The sequence below is a fragment of the Aulonocara stuartgranti genome (genome assembly GCF_965226115.1).
Source record: "Aulonocara stuartgranti genome assembly, chromosome: 3".
Taxonomy (NCBI): domain Eukaryota; kingdom Metazoa; phylum Chordata; class Actinopteri; order Cichliformes; family Cichlidae; genus Aulonocara; species Aulonocara stuartgranti.
Window position 1 is genome coordinate 20,761,286 of NC_138941.1, and position 17,198 is coordinate 20,778,483.

Below are 17,198 nucleotides of genomic sequence, written 5' to 3' on the forward strand. Positions count from 1 at the left end.
TCGGTGCAAACAGTGTATCTACAGCTTTGGGTTCCTCAGGTTATCTGTAAAATGGCCCCAAAACAGTCCTAATGTTTGTATGTGAAACAGCAGGTCACTCTATGGTGATGAAGATGACTCATGCTGCATGTTATTGTTCAGTGAGGTTTTACACTGTAATCATACAACTATACATGTATCCACGTACAATTATTTGATATTCTGAAAACCACCCTTGTTGTTTTGAACAAACAAGTCTTTATAAAATCCTCAGCAGTGTTTTACTTCTTGTTGCTAAAGCAACAAGAAGAAGAAGAAAGTGACAACAAAGTAACAAAAGCAGTTTTGTGTCAGGAAGGTTTATTGACGTTGAATTTCTATGGAAGAATGGCAAATATAATCCCACAGTTTAAAACACATTCAAAATTGCATAAAATGTGTATTTAAGCTTTTAGTATTTTCCCGTCTTTACAAATATTTTAAATGTAACAGGTGTTAATAAAACTTTATAAAAGGCACTGCTTTTGGCGAGATGTAAGCTGTAGTACACACGAATGATGAACAGAGAACTGCAAACACAAGATAAAACCTCTGAGACACTTAAATACAAACTTTGATTTGACACGCTGAGCAGCGGGAGAGTGACATCATTCACATTTCAACAGGGCGACTCGCTGTTTCAGTTACATTTGTGTGAAGGCTACTCAGCTCCAATCAGTAGCACCTACATTTGTGAAATTCTCACCTTGACTTTTCTTGTGTTTTTTTTTGTTCAAAGCTGTTGAAAATCACACGTTACACCAAATTCAGCTTGAAACCATTAACTTTAAACAAAACGGACCCACACGGATGCTTTTTGTAATGTTGCAAGGCTGTTGGCTTTGTGCTGCTGGAGCTTCTAGGATCTATAGATCATCCATAGTCTAAGCCAGCTATTCTAGGCTTTCCAACCATTTCCACACTCAAACCCACTTTGCATCATTACAAACAGTTCATGAGGTTTAACTAGTGCATATATCAGGTAACAAAAGGGTTCCTAGTGGCACATGTTGAGACATTAAAAATGCAAAGCAGACCAAAACTTCCACTCAAGCCAAACTTTAATGTGAATTCTGAATCTTCTCAGATTCAGTGTGAATGTGCACTTACTGCTGACCTAAAACCACATCATTCATTCTGATAGCAGGTGACAGAGGAGAGAAAACTGCCTTGGCCCAACATTTGGAAGTTTGCGGTGGTCACTGCATCACACACTTCTCTTTCTGTTGTTTAGCATACTTCCTCCTGCGCTGCTCCAGGCCACGCTCCAGACGCTCATCCTCCTCCACAGCTCTGAGGACCAGAGGAGAGATGGTTACAAGCTGCCTGCACATGCTTTTGTGTTGGGAAAACTGTGGATGTCCATTTTTCTTTAAAAGTGTCTTTCAGTTATTTAGGGTAGTGACTGTGAAGGGAAGGCTGCTGCTGGACAGACCGACAGAGAAGGGGATGAGTGAGGTGACGGCAGCTCGAGAGGAAGAGCAGGTCATCTTCTAACTGGAAGGTTGTGCTTGTATGAACGTATATGAATGGCTGAGACCTTATAAGGCACTCTGACCCAGGTCATTTACCATTTACAACCAGAAGGTGAGGTCAGGTAAACAGGAGTAAATTCCTCATCAGAAACTAGTAAATCTGTTCAAAAACTACTGATGTTATCACCGACTTATTGCTGAGTCAAGAGGTTCAATAAAAATGCAAAAAAGATGGACGTAGAGTTTGAAAGCTGAATATGAAACCGTGATTTGCCTCCAGGCTCGTTGTGTTGTTTCATACAGGCTAATGAAATCCCTTTTTAGTTGAATCTGAAAGTCTAGGAATAGTTTATCATGTGTGTATCGTGAGTCTCACCCTCTCTCCTTGGCATCTATACTGTGGACCAGTTCATCCCTCTGGTTCACCAGTGACACCAGCTCCTGAAGCAGCAGCTGCTCTCTGTGTTTATGGGCCTGAGTCTTCTGCCACTCTGCAGCACACAGACACAGAGGTGGGACAGAGAACAGTTTAGGGAGGAAACGAGCTGTAACGAGCTGCTTCTTACTTTTTTTCTGTATAGATGTGGAACTTACTGTTACAAAGTAAGTTCCACATATCAGGATATCAAGTGGCAACGTTCATACAAAGTCAAGTCAAAAAGGAAATCTGACGTCGAGTTTCACGCTGAATTTAGTGGCTGTCAACTGTGCTTGATAAGACCTGCCAAATGAAAGGCTGACGCTCTGTGCAGGGACGTCACTACACAGGTAATATTTCTAGTGACACAGACACTGAGTGACTCCTGGCTTGGTGTGGAGTGAGAGGTTGAGTGATTAGAGGGTTGTGGCCACTCTGCTGTTGTCGACTCTGCAGCTCTGTTTTGAAAACATGTGCAGTGGAAAACACGTGACGAGTACTGAACTCTCTGAATGCTTCTTCTTTTTTACCAACTGGATTTTCTTGTTGTGCAAATTCTATTTAATTTGTCTCTATTTGTCGAAAAAGTGAGGGAGCTAGTGTCAAAGGTCACAGGAAGCTGTTTGAAGTGAAACATCTTCTGTTTGCACAGCCAAAGTTACTGAGGAAATTCATGTGAATGAGTTTGATGTGATTTAAAATGAAAGCTTTTGTGTCACGGTTTTGTTGAGGTGGGCTGTGAAACATTTCCTCCTGCCAAGTGAGGATGGAAAGGAAAAGTTTACTGACAGGCTAAGTCGGTGGTTCAGCCTGTATGTAGTTATACTGCATGTATTTTGTATTTCGGCTGCCACTACATGTACGCAGTGCACCAAATAGCAGCTGATCTCTCAGTAGAGATTTGCTTTCAAACAGAGGGTGTCAGTTCCCATTTCTTAGCTCTGCTGACACATCTCAGGAGCTAAACTAACCCTAATCAAGGTTTTAACTCCACTATGGGAACATGAAACAGTTTAATACCGTCAATTGCCATCATGTCCCTCAGCTCCTTGTTTAACAGCTCAAATCTTCGTTCCAAGTCTTGTTCTTCAAGCCTGTTAATCAGAACAGATGGAAATGATTTATGACACACAACATTTGTGTTTCATTTAACTTTGTCTTAGGTGGGAACCCCCAGCCAACATGTGAACCAAGATCCTTGCTATAAAGTGTTATGACAGAGTTGACAACTCCACCATCTGCTAATAGAGGTAAAATACCAAAATCCAAGGTGTGTGTGTGTGTGTGTGTGTGTGTGTGTGTGTGTGTGTGTGTGTGTGTGTGTGTGTGTGTGTGTGTGTGTGTGTGTGTGCGTGCGTGTGAATGGGTGAAGGTAGCATGTAGTAAAAAGCACTTTGAGTACTCAGAGTAGAAACGTGCTATAAGAGTATCACTCAATTTACCAAATACACCAATACGACCACCTGCCTAATAATGACGTTCCCGTCGAGACGTGGACTCCACTGCAGCCCTGCAGATGTCCTGTGGTCTCTGCCACCAAGATGTTAGCAACAGATCCTTAAAGTCCTGCTGGGCCTCTGTGGATCTGACTTATTTACTTTCTAATATTTTACACACCAACAGGAGTCATGATGAAGAGATAATCACCTCACCTATCAGTGGTCATAATGTTATGTCTGATTGGTGTACATGAAGCAAGTCAGCAACTTTGTGCTGAGATATACAGTACTATGCAAAAGTCTTGAACCACCCCTTACTCCTTTAAGACTGTCCTGTCATGTCAAAGTGGTTCTTGGGACACTGGCTGCTTTTTCACTTATGTTCAGTTCTGAGCTTGGACCTGACCATTTTCACAGGACTCTTCATTGTAAGGTAAAAACAGACCTACAAAAAATATATTCCTCATATACAATATATCTTAAAGTCACGTCCTTGAGAAAAAGGAAAGATCCCCGTCCGCTGACCCATCAACTGGTTACCAAAGCCTCGTGATAAATGGTGTCAGTGGAAGGCCATGGAGAAACCATTCTTAAGGAAGGAAAACAGGAAGAAAAGGCTGGCATGTGCCAAAATTACACAAGAACTCTCTGACATAGTTTAGGGCTGCATTCAGTAAGTGCTGTCTTAGAGCTCGTCAGAGTGAATGGAATTATTAACACAGATCCACCCTCTGGTAAATGGACTGATTCTTATACAGCACTCTTCTACTCTGCCAGAGTACTCAAAGCACTTCATATAACACGCCACATTCATCTTCTTCTATGATTTTAAGTGCTCACTAACTAACATTCACACACATTCATCAGAGAGCAACTTAGGGTTAACTCATTCACTGCCATTGACGTCTATAGCCGTCAATTGCAGTGAATGAGTCAATGGGTTTAACTCATTCACTGCCAATGGCTGGCAGTGAATGAGTTAATATCTTGCCCAATGACATTTGGCCTGCAGACTGGGATTGATCCACCATCTACCTCGTGAGCTACAGCTGCCTATCTGGAAAGCATCTGTCTGACAGCAGCTTCATTAAACAGTAACCCCAAACACACTGCGAGTGCATTAAAAGCATACCTGATAGAAAAACCACACTATCAGGTATGGTTTGGCCTACGCAGAGCTTGGACCTTACTATTATAGAAGCAGTGTGGGATAAGAGAAGAGAACAGATACAACCGAAGAAGAATGTCCTACGTACTAATCCTGAAGATTACATGAAACATTGTGTAGGAGAGTTCAAGCTGTGTTGTAGAATGAAGGTGGTTATACTAAATATTGACTTTCAAGCTTGTTCAATTTGTACAAACTCAGGTTTTTTTGCCTTAAACGCCGTAATTTCATGTATTGTCTGTGAAGGTTCTCAGTCATCCAGGTCATCGTAGTCAAAGGAGCTTGCAAAGAAAACTGGAAAACACTAACATCATGTGGTCTGTTTAGTTGCTATTCTGGAGTTTTCTCAACAACATGGCTACGGTGTGGTGAATGATTATGAATGAACTTTAAAGTTCTCACAGATTAGTACTATTGACTCCTGGTTGTCTGCACCGTCCTGTTATTTTAGGGGAAGTTACAGAGCAGGTCACCTACTAATCAGATAAGTTGGTCGTTTGAACCCTGGCTGCTTCGGCCAGGCACGTCAAATATCCTTGGGCAATATACTAACACATCAAGTATATACATATTTGTAACCTGTCTCTGTGCTGCTAAATGAGCCAAGAGGAGAGATTTTTGTCTTAATGTCAGTGATATACTGGTATTCTACAGTTTCCTCTGCACAATGTGTGCAGTGTGTGTGTGTGTGTGTGTGTGTCTTACAGTAGCTGTAGATGGTCCTGCCTCCGGATTAAAGCATTTTTCTTGTTAACCAATGTGAACCATTCCTGAATCAACCGCTCCTCCTCCTCCTTGTCACTGCCTGTGGGGTAAAACCATCATTAATGTCCCGTCTTGGTTATCGTCTTCTTTGTTCTCTTTCTTAGATTAGAACATGGTGGGCAGGTAGAGCGGGTATTTTACCTGTTTCCAGCAACTGTCTGAGTTTCCTCTCCACCACACCTGCTCTGTTATCAACGTGATTTTGTTCTGCTTCCAAGGCTTCCATTTGATTCAGCACGTACTCGCTCGGGTCCTAGATACAACAATAATTACTCACTCTGCAGACGATGAGAGGAGAACAAAAGATTCTCCACAGACTTCCTGACGCACTTTACAAATTACAGTTAAACAGCTGCTTGCTCACCTGGCCCTCTGGTCTTCTGTCCTTTAACGCAGCATCCATTCTCTCTGCATGAAAAAAATGTAAAAATGAGCCACCAATCATTCATCATTATGTCCAAGTTCTGTTGTTGTTGTGTTTTTGCTTTTAGTTTAAGTCAAAGAGAACTAACCAGTTTCTGACTTCCTTTGGGCTTCAGCCTGCAGAGACAAACAACATCCACACACAATGTAGATAAGACAAAGAATGACATTTCAAAGGAATAAACAACTCAGGGGAGGCAACATGAGGTAACATACCGCTGATATGTCTCCTTCTTCGACTGACCCGCTCCTGCGCTGTGACCTACGCTTCTTAACCAGGTCAGCATCTCTGACATGAGAGAAACTAGACTTGAACAGAAAATGAGTCCGTGGTGGCGCCACCGGAGACTGAGCTGCACTCACCCCAGCAACCTGCGAGCGTTTGGTTCTGGGAGGCGGCACCACGTCCCTGCTGGCTTTACTGTCCTTCTCTGCAGTGCTTACACTCCTATTAGTCTCAAGACTTATACCCTCCTCCTGGAGCCTCTGGGCGCAGTAGCGAACAGTTGCCTCGGGGTCGTCTTGGGCTTCCCGGTCCCCTGCCACAGCATAACTGGACTCACTGGTGTCTTTGTCTATGTGAAGCACACTGAGCTCCTGGCCAGTGAAATATGTGCGGATCTGGTTAAGGTAGGTCATGACAATGAGGCGGTCAGGCACTGCAAGCATGACCATGTCTGAAGGCTCCATCAACCTTGAAATTCCAAGTTCAGCAAAGCCATTAAAAGCCTGCAACATGTTCAAATACAAGGACATTATAAGGACTTCCCAAATATTAAGTAATCAGTACTTGTAATTTCATGAGAATATAGGAAACTGTTAACCACCTTTTTGTTGTTTTGCTTGATGTCATATGGATCCAACATTTCAAAATTACTAGAAAAAGACAAAACAGGGCAACATACCACATTTATATCTTTTAAGTTTTCATTGAACCTTTAATTAACCAGTATATGCACTGACAAAGATTATTTTTCAAGGAAACCTCGCCAAGAAAGCAAACCAAAAACTATAAAATCCTGTGCAATGTGTAAAACTAATTTAAAATCAAGCATAAAACGACACGTTAAGACTGAGCAAGCAGTAAGTACAACTAAACAGATAATAAAAAGCTACTCTGTATTGTGTTGGCACATGGGATCCTTAAATTTAGTTAAATCTGTTTCATATAGACTACTAGTATTTTTTTTTCACAGTGTTGTGCAAATAGAAGGCGTGAGTGGACAAGGGATGTGGAATGCTAACATGCAAATAATCCCAGAGGAAGAGGTTGCATGAACGTCACAACGGACCTATGGAATCTTGGACACCCAACATCTAGACCAACATCAAAACAACTATTAGTTCAATGTACCAACATTCGAAAGAAGATCACGGGGAGATATCATCATCCCCGCCATCTGAGATTGGGTACCAAGCTCAACAGGTGCGTGAGTGCGAGAGCAGCTGATCTGAGAGATAAGATCGTGGCTAAACTGGAAACCCTCCGTGCCAGATTACCAAGACTATGTAAAGTACCCTCTGATGGACTAGCAGAAGGTGTGAATGCAGCTTTATGGACAATCCCTACTGCGGCCATCACTGAAACCAGCCAGCTGATCTACACCACGGCAGCAGTGATAATTGAGATGCTTGGGTATAAGACACACAGCAACAAGGAGCAGTACCCTCCATGGAGAAGGAAACTAGAGGTCAAGATCAAGGCAGCATGGAGGGAAGTTGGGCAACTATCGGAGATGGGGTGTCTAAGAAGTACAGCAAGCTATTCACACCTGAGGCCTTAGAAACTACCAAGCAAAAACTAATAGCCTTGGCCAGCTGTTTGAAGAGATATACCAGAGAGACAGAATCCAGGAGAATAAACCAGATGTTCTCAGTGAAACCATCCAAGGTGTTCTCTCAGTGGCAGGAGAACAATTTGAGAACAGCTCCACCAAGCCTGGAGACAAATACTCGAAGAGCATATGGGAGAAGGATGCAACCCATAACAACAATGCTCAGTGACTAGATGAGCTAAGAGCAGACCATAGCAACCTCCACGAAAAGAGTCCAGTAACTATCACAGTGGCAGGCATTCAAGAAAGAGTAAAGGAAAAGCAAAGATGCCCCTGACACAATCCAGCACATAACAGCAGGGAGCAAGATGCTAGCAGGCAGGGAATACATGGAACGCCATAACCAAGTGGTCGGAATAGGATACAGGAACATCAGAGCCTGAGGTCCTGAGGTCAAAATGGGACATGCCCATCAGGGCGGTTGAGAATGACCAAGCTTAGATCCAGTAGGACTTCAACATACAGACGGACAAACTGGTGATGGCTAACCAACCAATATAGAATTGGCTGACTACATAACAATCAAAGCACTACATTTTTACATATACAATTAGCATTAAAAGACACAGAGAGGTAGCTAAACATTTGGCCAGTGAGCACCTGGAAAGCTGCACACAATAGCTGTCATTGCTTATAGTCAAGCTAAAAATTAAACTAGCAGTCCACAGTCTATCCAGTAAGGGTGATAGGGCAACTGTTTCTTACATCTTTTCTGGGTGGAAGTGGTGTAAGATGGCACAAAACGCGAGGCCGTTCCTCCAGGAAGTGCTGAAATTGGTAATCTTCACTCCCTTGTGATTCTTTGTGATCTCCTGACACCATTCCAGTAAGGACTGACTTGACGTAACTAAGGTCGGACTTCCCGGTGGATTCTAGAAAACACATTAAGATTATTTTGAAATTATAGTGACACAACTTTTGACATAAAGTGGAGAATTACACATTTTTAATTGAATAGGTTTAATGTGCATTAAACGTTAAGGAGTTTAAAGCTTTTTCAGACACATCCCCCGTTTTTAGGGGTCACATTTATTTAACAACAGTCAGAACCTGTTTTATAGACATGCCGAGGCTACTGTGTCATTAATTAATTAAGTAATTAATTTATTTGGGATTTTCTCCAGTATACAAATTGCCAAAAGTATTTGCTCATCTGTCTCCACATGCATATCACCATAACACCCCATTCTTAATTCATAGGTTCTAATAAGATGTCAGCCCACCCCTTGCAGTTATGACAGCTTCACTTCTTTTGGGCAACCTGGCAACCAACAAACCCAGAGCACATCTCCACTTCACTCTAGAGTCCAGTGGTGCCATGTTTTACACCACAGCATCAAATGGTTTGCATTGCACCTGGTGAGGTAAGGCAAGGATGCAGCGCTCACCCATTGAAACCTATCTCATGACGCTCCCTACGCACTGTTCTTAAGCTAATCTGGAGGCCGCATGAAGTTTGGACGTCTGCTGTGATTGACCTCTGTGCAGTATGCACGTCATTCTCAATCACTTTCACTATGTTATAATATCACCAACAGTCGACTGTGGAATGTTTAGTTGTGAGGAAATGTCATGACTGGACTTGCTGCATGGGTGGCATCCTGTCACACAGCCATGCTGTGATTCACTGAGCTCCTCAGAGTGGCCCATTCTTTCACATATGTCGGTCGAAGCTGTCTGCATGCCTAGGTGCTTGATTACCTGTGGCCAAGGAACACCTGAATTCAATGATTTTAATAGATGAGTCAATATTTGTAGCAATATAAATCACTCTTTTGTTTCTTTAATAGTCTATATCAGGGCAATTGGATTACAAAGATCGTTAGGCCAGATTTTCAAAACAAGGAATTTGTACCAGCCAGTAAGCAGCAAGTTATTATAAATTTCAAACAAACACAATGTTTTGACAAACAAGTAATGTTCTCTCAATGTTTCTCTTTTAAATCTGGTCATAACTCACACGGAAATAAGCATTTTGATCATACCTGACTCAAGTGGAAGTAATACAAACTATTAGTGGTATTTTCCTTTCAAAATAAAATAAATGTTTTGATGACATCAGACCCAGCACATCTTAAAGAGTACTTAACAGAAGTAAAAAAGAGCTATCAATTCTATCAAAGCTATCAGTGCACAAACCCATAGCAGTAACACATAAATACAACATCTACAGCTACACACTGAGGGAACAGGTTTTTTTCTAAATCTACACCTGTGACTGGGCGTGGCTTGTTAGACAAGCCACATTATGTTGATATATAGGATACAGTTACTTTGAAATTCCTAATGGGAGACGTGACAGAAAGCAAATTTTGACTCATAAGCTGAGTCAGTGCAAACCAAAGGAAATGATGAAGAGCACCGTCAGTCAGAGAGCAACGAGAGCTGATTTTTACAGAGTTCATGTGTGAAAAACTCGAGTCACAGCTGGAACTTTCTTAACATCAGGGAACTGGTTTGTGTCAACATCAATCCAAAACTTTATTGGTCCGTTAGCGTGACGCTCTTGTGGAATGGCTCGTCTAGGTAGGGTTAAACTGACGGTTCTCATTCTCAATCTTCTGCTTTTGGGTTGACAAACAAATGTTGCATCACAGACTACTTGTGTCACTTGTAGAAATACGTTTAAAACAACACACTGCATTGTGGGTAGAATATTGCACTAAGCTGCAGCAAGTTCTGTTGGAATTACTGAAGGCTTTGAAAACATGTTTTTCTCTGTTTTACTCTGTTTCTGGCAGGACCATGGGCACTTGGAGGTTGCTACTAAGCCACCATTTGAATAGGTTGGGTGTACATACAGCCCAACTCATAGTTGGCTAAAGGTCTTTTAGCTTGGTTGATGGTTTATAACCATCAACAAGCTTCTGGCATAATTCTAACTGAATATTTGGCCACTCTTCTTGTCAGTTAATTTGGTCAGCTTCCTGGCACAGACAGAGCTTTTAAAGTCAACAACTTTTCAGTAGGGTTGAAGTCAGGGGCCAGGGATAACTCAGTAGGTAGCGTGTTCACCCCCATGATCAGAAGATCAGGGGGTCAAATCCTTTGAATGGCTATCCTGAGGTACTCTTGAGCAAGGCAGCGTCCCTACACACTGCTCCCTGATTGGTAGATTCACCCTGTCCACTGCTTCACTGAGTGAATGGGTTAAATGCAGATGACTAAACAATTTCCTACGGGACAACATCTTAAAATTAGTTTGCTTTTTCTATCCCAAAACTGGTTTTGACACATGATTGAGATCACTATTGGAACACCCAGTTGTGTGCAAGTGCTACCTATGTACGTGCTGAATTGAGGTAAAGTTGAAGAATTTGAAGGTAGTCCTCCTCCTTAATGTTTACATCCATTTTGTGGAGTGTACCAGTCCCACTGGCAGCAAAACAGTGCTCTTCGGTTAAAAAGCCTCACCTTTAAGCCTCCAAATATATTTCTTATCATTTTGTCCAAGAAGCTCATTCATAACCTCGTCTCACTGTTAAAAAGGGCCTGAAGTTTAGTGGTTCCTTGGTTATTACTGAGCATCTTAACAAGTTTCCTCCCATCTAAGGGTGACAGTTTAGGTCTTCTTCCAGACCTTGACAAAGTGGTATAACTTGTACTAATGTACAGTTATTTGAACTAATAATCTTGGAATCTGCCGTAATTTGGAAAAGGCTCCAAGAGACTCTCCCACATTGAATCTGCAGTTCCTCCTCCTTAGATTCACTAAGTTCCTTCGACTTGGTGAACTGAGTACTGAATATTTTTGTCCATCTGTTTCCTGCACAGGGCAGCACAGTGGTGCAGTGGTTAGCACTATTGCCTCACAGCAAGAAGGTTCAATTTCATGACTTTCTGTGTGGACTCTCTATGTTCTCACTGTGTCTGTGTAGGTTCTCTCCAGCTTCCTCCCACAGTCCAAAGTCACCCAGTTAGTGGGGTTAGGTTAATTGCTGATCAACCACAGGTGTGAGCGGTTCTTTGTCTCAATGTGTTACCCCTGTGACAGACTGGCAGCCTGTCGCATCGGGACCCCGGGACAATATATTGGATAAGCAGAAGAGAATAGGCCTCTGTATTACCTGAGCCAATGCCAGTGACACAATGTGCATTGACCACTGCAGAACCGGAGTACCAAAGGTATCCTCAGTTATCAACCTTGCCCTTGATAGCCTGTGGTAGACCCCTTTATTTTATCCATAACGAGCTGCTTAATCCTCTGGTAAATCTAGTCGTTTAACCTTTAGAGTTTAGAGTCATAATATTTTCACCTCCATGCTTAACTGTGGGATGATGTTCTTTGGGTTATACACAGCATTTCTCTTCTGTCAAACACAGCTGGTCAAGTTGATCCCATGGAGCTCCAGACCAAGACAAATTGATGGTCATTTTATATTTCTTCCATTTTTGAATAACCACACAAACAGTTGTCACCTCATCGCTAAGCTGCAGCACTACAATCTTGTCCTTGACATTTTTTGGCAGCTCTTTGGACTTGTCTATCGTTGTGGCGAGGTTGGAGTGGAAGAAAGTGATTCTGTGGACAGGTGTCCTTTATACACGCGATAAGCTGGGATGTGTCTGTAATAGATGTATTGACTGATTGCAATCTTGATTGTGACCTGCCAGCCAACTGTGGGAGTCACAATTCTAGCTGGGGGTCAAATACTTATTTATTTCAATGGCATAAATAAGGATTTATGCTTTGGTTGGTGTTCTGTCTCTCTCCATTAGAAACAAATCATAAAAATTTGAGAATGATTATTTCAAATGAGCAACATTTAAAATTCAGCACAGGACCAAATAATTATTTCCACTACCTCATGACTGGCTCGACTACTGGTTGTAGTTTAGTCAAAGGTGCACACCTTCAAACCCAGCAAGAGGCCTTTTGTAAATTTCAAAAGAATTCAGCTAAAATTTCTTTACTCCAAGAAATATATTACACCCAGTTATTTGATCAACTGTTCATATACAAATATACAGGTGAATAAGCTTAAACGTACCTCCTGAGATGGAGATGTTGTTGGTTTCCTGTCCTGCTTAAGGGCAACAACTTGTGACTTGCTGTCATCTAAGGAAGAACAACTCAAACGCTTCTTATTCCGAGGCATCGGTACAGGCTGACCTGATAATTCTTCTCTTGTTTCCCTTTGCCTGGAAATACACACAAATACAAAGCAAATTATAAAAATGTAAGCATCTTTATTCTAAAAGAAATGATCTATTAGTTGCTGATACGTTTCCAGACCATGTTGCTAATTTAAAATCATTTTTGAGTTTAGTTTCATTTTTTTAAGGGATGCAAACTTTAATGTAAAAAGAGAAAGAAAAATATATACACATCCAAGTTAAAATTTTCCCCCTCACACATCGTAATGCGTATTGACTAATCTTACCTGAACTCTGAACAACCTGCAGTGACAGACACAAAGCCAAAGTCCAACTCTTCATCTTTCTTTTCCTTTTTTAGTTCAATTTCCATTTGTTCACTATCTTTATTATCGTCTAGATGCAGCCAGTCATCCTGAGAAGCAACAGTACTTGCAAGGTGCCTATCGGTCTTTGCTTCCTGGACTGTCTCCATTACATACTGTTCAGTTACTGCCTCTACAGCCTTCTCACAGGGATCTGTAAAAACGTGTTTGTCTGTAAAAGTCCAGCCTTCAGTGGTCTCACCGAAAGCGTGCTCTGTATCCTCTCCACCTGACTGACTAAACTCTTCTTGCATTGCTGCTAGAACTTCCTTTTCCAATTGTAATGTATTGTCATATTCTTGATGAATTGTGACAAAACTTAATTCAGATATCGTACTTGAATCCAGTGATGGTGGGCCTTCCTTTGATTCCTTGTTACTGACAGCTGAACTATCTGAGATTTCAGTGTCGTCTGGGAAAAAATCACTAAGACGTTTCTTTACTCTTGGTTTCGGCACTGGCAAACGTGAGAGTTTTACTGGAGATTCTGAAGAATTATTATCCTCTGCTTGAACATTTTCCTCATTGGTTAATCTGCTTTTCCTTAAGTGTACACCAGCCACTACTTCTGGTTGGTAAACTGGGGAAAGAAGAGGAAGGTCTTTATTATGTTCCACCTCTGACAGTTCTTTAGCTGTTGAAGAAATTTGGGAAGGGCTACCATGCCTTGCTGACTGTGCCTGTTCTCCATTATCAGCTTTAGAGGCTCTTTCTGTAGCTGAAAGGTCACCAGAGAAGGTGCCACTGGAATGGATATTCGTACAAGGCTTTGGGATAGAATAAGCTGTTTCTGTTAGGCTTTCAGTTTCTGCAGTGACTGGTGCATCCTCTGACTTTTGAGGAGTTTTAATATTAAGTGCATCAATAGATGCGTCACAAGTTATTGCTGGTTGACTTAGTTCTTGCCTATCACCAACTGCTGCTTTATCAAAGTGGACTGGTTTATCAGAATTCGTAACTGTGACATTTAAATTCTGTGGTGTAATTCCCTTGTCACTCTCAATTGAAGGAAGATGTATCTCCTTAATGAGTGAAATAGTGCCAGTTTTCTCACAAAGCTCTGGTTTTGGGATGATATCGTGAGTTCTTTTGAGTGGGCTTGGGTAGGTAGCAGGTTGTGTAGATATTACTTCCGCATTAGCATCCTTGTTTAATGACTCCACTGGGACAACTTCAGGAAGGCACTTGACAGATACACCATTAAATTTGGGTTTGTGGTCTCGGGTTAAACTATCTTTCTTTCTAAGAGGACGTTTAGGAACTGTGTTTTCACTGTCACACTCGTTCTGTGGCGGGTCTTGAACTTTTCTTCTTTTTGGCTTCTTCCCTCGCTGCGGTACTGAACTGTCACCTTGTGGTCCATCTGAACTAACGTTATGATCACGTGAGGCTTCTTCCAAGGCAACATCCAACATTACTTCTCTATCTTTAGTGGCATCTGTCAGTGTCTCGTTTGATGTGGGCTTCTGGGAGGTAGCATTATTTTCTTCCATGCTTATTTGTTCAGGGCTTAAGAAAAACAAAGGACAAACTTCAGAATCATCTGTTCTTAACTTTGTCACATATTTCTACTGTGCATGCAACCGCCTATTAAGACAAAACCAAATCCTGATACACAACAAGTCATTAGAACAAAGCGGCACATCCAGGAAACAAAGGTTAACCTTAACAAAGCGACCAATATTGCAGTTCCATACTCCAGTGTCAGTACTGGCTGACTTTACCATCACAAGCATCCTGAGCAGTAAGCACTCATAAGCCAAATAATAGAGATGTTATCATCAAAAATGTACACACCATGCAACCAGCACTCACCCTTTTTCCAGCTGACAAGAAGACAACACCACTCTAACCTCATCCTGTTCTACCTCAGTCTGCTGCCTTGGAAGTAAACCTTCAGTGCACATTGGTGTTTGAACAGCGACCTTCCCTGTGAGTAATCTTTCCTCTGTATCCTCCGTAGCATGGCCGATAGAAGCCTCACACCTGTCCTCGATGGGAATGGTGCAATTTGTAAAGACTTGAAAAAACTCATCCGAAGGGGTCATTGTTGCATCCAAAGAAGAGAGAGGCTTGGGTTGGTGATCAGCTTCAGCTAACCCAGAGTTCGATGGCCCCAAGATTGATGCTACAGTTTTGTAACTGAGAAATGAATTCATATATGAGTGAATGAAAACTAGAACTATGTATAATTTGTCTCCTCTATCAGCATGTAGCTCATTACAGAAGCCAGTAAATATTGGCGATGTGTTCCCATGCAAATGCAGCCTAGTAAAGTTTTCACTTCACTTAAAACTACACATTTGAAAATTAAGGGAGTTTAATATTGTGGTGGGATGTTTTCTGTGGCTTGAGTTCAGGAGAGGGGTGGTGGAGTGGGTTCAGGGGTCAGTGCCAGGGGAGGCTGGTTAACCTGGACCTGGAGCGGAGGTGGAGTCAGAGTCACAACGTCACCTGTGCATGTTGGCACAGTGTCAAATAAAGTGAAAACTGCATCAGAAGCACAAGCAGTGTGCGGCATGTCGGGACTACGACAAAACGGAGTATGTTACGGTGGCGCCCAAGTTCCCGACATGCTGTGTACCCATGACCCGTGCAGCCATGGAGATGCTGGCTCAAATGGTAGCTGAGCGAGCAGGACAGGTGCTCTACACCATCGGCCCTCCGACGCCCTCCCCCAGTCCAAGAGCGACGTACAAGGCTGCAGTAAGGTGCTAACGGAGTACACAATGGGCTATGGTGGATTCGAGCTGCAAGCAGACCCTGGTTCACCAAACCTTGTGTTGACCGGGGGCATTGTTGGAAGCAGAGTGGGTGGAATTTAAGAGTGTGGATATCCCTTAATATCCCATAGTGCTGGTGAATTAAATGCACCGACTTAAGGCTGTGGTTAGCTCCCGACTTTCACACCCTGGGACCAGATTTGACTGGATTTAGAAAGCTAATGGGTGTCTGTAGGGGTGACATGTCAGTTTAATTCCATGGAATTGTATTTATATAGTGCCAAATCACAACAACAGTTGCCTCAAGGCACAACATGCGGACTCTAGCGACATGGAAACAACAGGGCCTTCAGTGGAGAACCCGCCGGTTCCAGTGATTCGCTCCATGGAATATTTTCCACTAGAGCATTCTCATAAAGATACTACACTCAGCTTTGACCGAGTGATGAATGGTTTTCTCTGGGTGCCACTTTAGCTCACTGGGATAAGCATGCGGCCATATGCCGTACAGCTGAAAGCAGCTGGCCCTGATTCTGACCCGTGGCCTTTTGCTACATATCTTCCCCTCTCTCTGCTTTCAATTGATACATTAACTGTATCTATTGAATAAAGCCAAAAAAGTGGTCTGCCTAGTGCATCCTCCACAGAATGTCTTCTGGTGAACCAGCCTGATTAATCTGTTAAGGCCAGCGTCTACCACCCTGAGAATGACAAGCTGGTGGAGTCGCTGAACAAGACAAGTCAACGAAGTCAAGACAAGGATGAGAGTAACTGGTATCACTGGCTAGACTCCACCGAGTTTTCTCCCTTTTAGTTGCTGTTTGGCAGAAACCCACAGGGAGTGTTGGACCTGATTAAAGAAAAATGGGATGAAGGTCTCACCCAGGGAAAAATAAAATTCAATACATCCTGGACCTGAGAGCAAGGCTTTAGTCCAGTTTCCACAGGAGAATCGCCCCCCTGCCCAGTAACATCAGCAGTGGCTGTACAATAGAGGGACTAGGCTAAGACATTTTGTATTGCTCCCTTCATCAAGCTCACAATTACTCACCAAGTGGCAAGGACCCTCGGTGGTCACACGGGGAGTGGTTGATATTGACTATGAAGTGGTGCGGTCAGACAGGGGTGAAGCCACACAAATATACCACCTCAACCTCCTAAAAGAATGGAGAGAGGCTGATACTGCTTCTCTGGTGAGCTCGGTTAAGGATCGAGATGAGTTGGAGCCCAGCGTACCAAATTCAACCATTGCCCCAGCTTACCCCATGTCCCAGGTCGACAAACTCCTAGACCAGTTGGGCACTGCTTGCTTTTTCACAATGCTGGATTTAGCCAAAGGCTACTGGCACATTCGCTTGTCTCCAGAGTCTACAGAAAGAAACTGCCTTCTTCTCTTCATATAGATTGTACCAATTTATTACAAGGGCTGGGGGCTTTTAGTCCCAGCAGGTGAGCGGGGTTGACCAACGTGG

The 17,198-nt window shown here is 42.6% G+C and overlaps 1 protein-coding gene across 1 annotated transcript in view; it reads right to left on the minus strand.

Moving 5' to 3' along the window:
• Positions 1–319: 319 nt before the first annotated feature.
• Positions 320–17,198, minus strand: part of ehbp1l1a (EH domain binding protein 1-like 1a) — a 43,017-nt gene continuing 26,138 nt past the window's right edge. Inside the window, exons 15-25 of the mRNA XM_082524059.1 lie at positions 12,533–12,683; positions 8,247–8,413; positions 6,534–6,582; positions 5,923–6,435; positions 5,796–5,823; positions 5,648–5,691; positions 5,425–5,536; positions 5,224–5,323; positions 2,932–3,005; positions 1,870–1,984; positions 320–1,311 (exon numbers count right to left, since the gene is read on the minus strand). Coding sequence (XP_082380185.1) covers positions 1,218–1,311; positions 1,870–1,984; positions 2,932–3,005; positions 5,224–5,323; positions 5,425–5,536; positions 5,648–5,691; positions 5,796–5,823; positions 5,923–6,435; positions 6,534–6,582; positions 8,247–8,413; positions 12,533–12,683 — 1,447 coding nt within the window. The 3' untranslated portion in view covers positions 320–1,217. The remainder of the gene's footprint in view (positions 1,312–1,869; positions 1,985–2,931; positions 3,006–5,223; positions 5,324–5,424; positions 5,537–5,647; positions 5,692–5,795; positions 5,824–5,922; positions 6,436–6,533; positions 6,583–8,246; positions 8,414–12,532; positions 12,684–17,198) is intronic.